The sequence below is a fragment of the Candida pseudojiufengensis genome, assembly GCF_024610245.1.
Source record: "Candida pseudojiufengensis strain CBS 10847 chromosome Unknown scaffold5, whole genome shotgun sequence".
NCBI lineage: Eukaryota > Fungi > Ascomycota > Pichiomycetes > Serinales > Debaryomycetaceae > Lodderomyces > Lodderomyces pseudojiufengensis.
The window spans coordinates 991,055-998,325 of NW_026261528.1; the positions used below are offsets into that span (position 1 = coordinate 991,055).

Below are 7,271 nucleotides of genomic sequence, written 5' to 3' on the forward strand. Positions count from 1 at the left end.
CGGTTAAGACCATAGAGTGTACTTNTTTCTTAAACAATAGTTTGAAAAAAAAATTAATATAATTAAGACGTGTTTATAGATACCACACAATAATCTTAATACAAAAAGTTGTATGATCTAGACCTTCATATTAGAATTTTTCTTATATAATTAGCTCAATTTCTTCTTTTTCAAAAATTCATTTAACTTCTTTTCTTTACTTATTTTACTTATCAATATTTTTTTCATCAAATCACATTCAATACATCATGTTTTCAGATTCAGATATTAACAGTGATGAAGATTTTCAGTCAGACATTGATTCAGATTTTGACAGTGATAATGAATCAGCAGTCCCAGCAGCATCAAATACACCTCATCAACGAAGAGCTCCACCATTATCAACTTTAATTTCGAATTTTAGAAACAGAAATCAATCACCAACTAATAATCCAACCACAAGTGATGAAACAATAGTCGATCAAGTCAATCAATCAAACAATTCAACAGTCATTATCAGAAACCCCCAGCAACTACAAACAGGCTATGAATCCGATGATGATGTATTTGGCAGTGATTCAGATCTCCCAGATTTTTCCAGAGTTCTGACTTCTCGTGAAGAAATTATTTTAAGTACACCAGATGAACAAGATGAAGATGATCAAGAAGTATATGAACAAGAAGAAGATGAAGACGTGTCTCCAGTTGTGTCTTTACCAGGTGATATGATCTATGTTGATGGGTTTATTGTGCACAATAATAGGGTCAAAAATCCATATCTGGCTTCTTTTCAGAAAAATTGTCAACCAACATGTCGTGAAATTGCAAATAGAAATCTAAGATTGGTCAAGGTTAGTGATTACATAGAGTCAAGGATAATCAGAGTGGAACATGAAACACTTTTCCACTATGCTGAGTCACAAACCATATATGCAAAGTATAAAAATGATAGATTTAGTTTCCTGGAATATAAGTCACCGAATTCTGTGAAGATGACTGGTGTAAAGGTTTTTATCACAACTAGGATTTGTGCTTTGATTGTTTTAGGTACCCCAGAGTGGCAACAGGTTAGAATTGCAGAGGAGGAGGAAGAAAGTGCTAGAGTGATAAATGACAATAGTACATTAAATGATTATTATGGTGGTTTGAACATATCTGATAATGACAAGAAACTTGTCGAAATACCATATAATGAAGATATTGTTGGAGTTGGAAAATTTGTATACAGAACTTTATATGAAAAAGCAATTGGTTCTGCAGAGTTTAGTGCAATCACTTCAAGAAGATGGATGAAAGATCATGAAGGATTTGTAAATTTCATTAGAGAGCACAAGCCTGCAACCGTGGATAGTTTTTGTCGTGTTTTTGGGAGAATGTTGGACAGAATTTGCCTTGGGAAAGAATTTGATATGATCAATAATGATATACATGGAGAGGAGTTGAGTTTAATTGAAAACATTGAGGAAAAGTCTAGCACAGATCAAGTTTCAATAGTCAAAAAATTAATTGAGAATTTCATTCATAATAGGGAGTCATTAATTGCAGTTGTGTTTCCCTTTTTTCTTAAAAAAGACAAGACAAATTTTTTTCTGGAGTCAGAGTGTTTAAGGAGGATTAATTGCTTGAAGAACATCAGTAAATATGTCAAGGCAACCACAAGAGCAAATCTTATGGAATATGAACAACAAATTCAAACCAAGTCAATTGAAATTCCGGGTTCCATTCTAGCAAATAATCTTTTTACACGTTTATTAGATAACAAATCAACTTATGCTAGCATCAATGTCATTGCTATAGATAAAGATACTTGTCTGGTTGGTAATACAAAAATTGCTAAAAGTCATCTCAAAGATTTATATAAAGAAGCTAAGAATATTTTTGAAGATGCTTGGACTAATATCTGTTTATTATGTAAAAGGAAAATAACTCAATCGGATGTGTATGGAAAGTTTATGTTGAACCAAGATTTTCAATCCCAAAAATTGTTACCTGACATGATAGATTTGATTTTTGATGCTACACTTGTTGAAGAAAAAGACTTGGCCTTGAAGTGGATTGAAAAAGCTACATTGGCTCTCATGGTGGTCATTTATGTTAGTTCCATGAATTCTTTCAGATTGCCAGAGTTGTGTACATTAAACTATAAAGCTGATAATTTTGCCAAAAGGAATGTGGTTTTCATATCATCACAATTAATTATTCAAACATTATACAACAAGAATAAAAAAGAAGATCATCGATTTAGGGCCTATTCAAAAGAAGTTGGTACAATGATAATTGCTTTTTTATATGCAATTAGGACTTTACATCTTTCATTAGTGGAGCTGGAGTTAAATACTTTTACATCAAGGGACTTTCGTGATGAGGTAAGTGGACGGGCATGTTTTAATACCTACTGTTTTGTTAGCAATAGTGGTAGATTAATAAAACCAACAAAGTTCAGTTCATTTTTGCAGTCATTGATTACCAGTAAGAAAATTGGTGTTAGAATTCTAAGACAAGCCACTTCATATTATATAAAGAATAATTTTTCAAGTTTGTTAAATCAGGATGCAGCAGATATTTTAGAAGGTATACAAGGTCATTCGACAGAAACTGGTTTAATGCAATATAGTGTTGATAAAAGGAGTATTATGACATATTTTTCAACTTATAAATTAACTGCCACAACTGAGCTTTTTGAGAAATGGTGTCAATACCTTCAACTTTCTGGTAAACCAAACTCAACTATTTATTCAAAGAAAACAGCATCAAAGGAACCAGAGGATCAAGGAGATTTTGGATCATTCGACATTAATAGACTCGATTCAGCAATTTTAAGTCAGTTTCCAGATTTCAATTTTTCAAGCTTTCAATATAAAACCATTTTACAGATTGCATTATGTAAGTCAAAATCACTTTTTGTTATTGCTGCTACTGGTGCTGGAAAAACATATTGTGTATCATTCCCCATGCAATTGTTTAAAAGGATGACATCCAAAAAGTGGCTTCATGTAATAGCCGTACCATATTTAAGATTGAAAGATGAGATGATAAAAAGGTTTCGTAAGGACAGGTTTAATGTGCTTGATGGTGTTGACTACCAGAATGTTATTGACAGTACTGATGTTGTTGTATGCAGCTTTGATTTATTGAAGAAACAGTATTTTGAGGATTTTTTATCTATACACAAGGAAAGACTTGGGTTTGTGGTGTTGGATGAAGCTCACTTGATTGAATCTGAGGGTTACAGAAAATTAGGCTTGATGAAAGCATCGGTTGTTGATTTATTTCGGAAACAGATATTTATGACAGCTACTCCATTACCAACAACAATTGGATGCTTGGAGGATCAATTTAAACTTAAGTTTCAAGTAATTAACGGGATAAGTGATGTTTGCGATAAAGGAGTAATTCATGAATTTATAGAGGTCAATACAAAAGATTTAGCTGCAAAAACTATTCAAAGAATAAAATCAGTTTTGGATCATAAAGAGGAATCAATATGTTTAGTTTACTTCAATACTTTAAATTCCCTTAAATCATTTTTGGACATATTATTGCTCAATTTCAATGAAAATTTGGTAGGTTTGATTGTGGGAGAAGCTGCTTCATGTGAATTTAATACTCAGTTTTTAATGCTTGATGGGAAGAGAATTATTTTGGGAACCAAGTGTTTAACTGTTGGATTGAACAATTCTAATTACTACCAGGTTATTTATTATAATTCATTGATCCATATTGGTGACTATATTCAATGCACAGGACGCTTAAGAAACAACGGGCTTTCAACTACCTACTTCACAAAAGATCTGAAAGATTATTACAACAACAACAAGAAAAATGAAAATAATAAATTCAATCCACAAGAATCTGTGTTTAAACGGATTGCTGATTTTTATCGATTACTGGATGATTTTGCTATTAGTCATGAAGTCAACAATGAAAAATTAATTGGAGAAAATCAAATATACAAGAAAATTGTTGAGGATTTGTCTTATCAGCCTATTTTGAAAATACCAGTCAGGGAAATGATACACATTAGTGGTAAAATTAGAGAAAAACAGCTGGGGATAAATCGTTTATGGGATATTTGCAAACCTTCAAGTAAATTTAATAAAGAGTTTGACCAAAATGAAGAGTTTTTGAAGGGAGTAATTAAAATTTTTAGATCATACAAGGAATCTTTAGGTGGTGTTCATAGTGATGAATCAGATACTTGTGAGAAATGCTATTTAAAAACGGCAGCATGTAATGGGTGCAACTTTTCAACTACTTTTGAGAAAATTTTGAGTATAAAGCTAATGCTAAATGAAGTTAATATCAGAAATGTGCAGGAGATTCTAACTGAAAGGTCATTTGAGAAATATTTAAAAACTGGTGACATCACATTTAATAAGTTGAAAAGGTACAAGCAAATGATTAAAAATGGTAGTGGTTATAGGATATCTGAGATAAATCAAACACTGGATGAAGGATTTGAAACATATGTAAAAGTTTTGTCATATTTACTGGAGATAAAACTTATGCCTTTATATATATTAAAACATTTGAAAAATGATATAGCTCCACCTTCAAAATTAAATCCAAGAGAACATATTATACAATGTGGAACTATGTATGGTCTTCCTAAATGGGCTTGTACTGTGAGTGCTGTTGGTATGATTCATTTTCTGAAGTTTTCTTTTGGCTGTGAAAATTGTGGTATTAAACATGAAGGAGATTGTGCTTATGAGTATACTAGAGAGCTTTTTTATGTTTTGTTTTTCTCAAAGGTGGCTAAAGATTATGAGGCTAATGACGATAACATTATTTTTTTCCAACATTGGCTAGAAATGATTTCTACTTGTAGTCGTGATGATGGATGGTATGGTCATATTCACTTCATTTCAAAATTACAATTTAGTTGCAATATACTTCCAAATAGGTGTAAGAGAAGATTAAGTTTTTAGAATTACTAAAGAGATTTGTGTTTGTTTGTTTAGTTTGAGATTTATGTGTAAAGTTTTATGTTTTTCTTGTGAGTAAATTTTAGTTATTAATGTGATATGCTTGATTTCGTTGTTCACTCACATCATATAAAACTCTTAAGTATGAAGCATGCAAATTTTGAGGTAAGGATGGATATTTCTTCTGTTGAAAACGAGAGTACTGTATATTAGATTTGAATTTATTAAATAAGTAGTTAAGGAGGTTTAAGTACTAGTAATAGAATAGTAATATAACCAGAAGAAAGAGGTACTGAATCTACTTAAGTAACTACTTATACTGACTAGTATAATTTATAATAGTGATCTAACTGACTTTAAGTTGGGAATTACGATTATTAGTAGTTTTTTATATTTTACTTAAATTAATAGTATTTGGTAATATAATTAAATGAAAATAAAAGTTATACTAAGTAATTTTAGTAAAATTAGATCGATTGATAATAAATGTTAAAAAATATAGTTTTACTGATTAAAAGAGGAATAGAATCTATTATAGAGTGTATATATGATCTAATAGTGAAAGGTTTATAGTTGGAACTGGCTGTTTTGATGAAAAAAGTATAGTAATTGGTTTATACTAGTATATTACTATGTAATAGTTAAGTATACGATAAATACGAGATTTTCGTAAATTACAGGCAGTCAAGTGAAAAACACGCTAGGACGCGCACGGTTAAGACCATAGAGTGTACTTTTGGCGAAAATGGCGATGTATGAGGGCAATTTGGCACGGATTGTCGTTAATAACGCGCGTGCGTGAAATAATAATGTAAAAAATGCTTTCTACCTAAATAGGCAATTGTTGAGGCATTACATTTTGATTTTGTGTTTACACTTTTTTAAAGTTGGTAAAAGGTGCAACACTTTTTTGAATCTGGTTATGGAAGTTTGTTGCATCTACTTATGAAGTAGGTCCAATTATCGAAGAATACCAAACTGTAATATATTAGCATCTGGATTTTGGTTTTACACTTTCTTGAATTTGGTGATGTACTACATAAGGAGTGACACTTTTACATATTTGATTATGGAGTTTCATTTGGGTACCAGATTTACACTTTTTTTAATTTGGTTATGTCTTAGATAGAAACTTATTAAGATAATTTTACATTTAAGCTTGATTTTACACTTTTTTAAATTTCGTTAAGAGCTTATTTATAACACTTTTTTGTTTTTGGTTAAGGAATTTCAATGTGAGTATGTCGTTACACTTTTTCAAATTTGGCTATGTACTATTTATGGAGATACACTTCTTCAAATTTTGGTTATACTTAGTTACTTAACTATCATATATTTACATTTAGGTTTTGACATTTTTTGAATTTGGTTTAGGCCTAATAGAGATACTCTTTTAAGTTTTGAATTTACACTTTTTTAAATTTCGTTATGACCTTATGGTGAAACACTTTTTTTTATTTGGTTAAGGGATTTCATTTTGATTATGTCATTACATCTTTTCAAATTTCGTTATGGGAATTTGTTGGTACAGCTACTTATGAAGTTTGTCCAATTATCGATGAATACAAAACTATAATATATTAGCTTTTGGATTTTGGTTTTACACTTTCTTGAATTTGGTGATGTACTACATAAGGAGTGACACTTTTTCATATTTGGTTATGGAGTTTCATTTGGATACCAGATTTGCATTTTTTGTAATTTGGTTATGTCTTAGATAAAATTTTATTAAAATAGTTTTATTTCTAAGCTTGATTTTACACTTTTTTGAATTTCGTTAGGAGGTTATTTTTAAATACTTTTTTGTATTTAGCTAAGGAATTTCGATGTGAGTATGTCGTTACACTTTTTCAAATTTGGCTATGGTTTTTAATTATAAGAAGTTCTGTAATTTGATTATGCAATTTAGTTCAACTCAAATACTCAACTATTAGATATTTACATTTGGGTTTTAACTTTACATTTTTTTAAATTTCGTTAATAACTTATAGAGAAACATTTTTTTAAATTTGGTTAAGTAATTTAGTTTAGGGTATGTCGTTAAACTTTTTCAGATTTGGTTAGGTATTAGTAATGGTGTCGAACTTTTTAATTTGGTTATGTAGTTTTCTTTATCACAAGTTACGGGATTAGAATATGAATTTTGGTTAAACTCAATACTTAACTATTATATTTTTACATTTTCTAGACTTTACACTTATTCAGTTCTGGTAAGGTCCTTATAAAAATACACTTTTAAAATTATGGCTATGGAATTTCGTTACTGAGAGTTATGGGGTTTGACTTCGTAATCTAGTGATTAATAGATACATTAATAATAATTCTCGTCTAATCGAGTGATGGAATATTAAATCTAGTTATGAA

At 30.1% G+C, this 7,271-nt stretch overlaps 1 protein-coding gene across 1 annotated transcript; it reads left to right on the top strand. All coding sequences in view use genetic code 12, as the record gives it.

Annotated features, from left to right (window-relative positions):
- Positions 1-248: 248 nt before the first annotated feature.
- On the top strand, positions 249-4,910 carry KGF55_002709 (DEAD/DEAH box helicase family protein; the record flags this gene model as incomplete). The annotated part of the gene is made up of 1 exon (XM_051757423.1): positions 249-4,910. The coding sequence occupies one exon, from the start codon at positions 249-251 to the stop codon at positions 4,908-4,910; it is 4,662 nt and encodes a 1,553-aa protein (XP_051614970.1).
- Between the last annotated feature and the right edge of the window lie 2,361 nt (positions 4,911-7,271).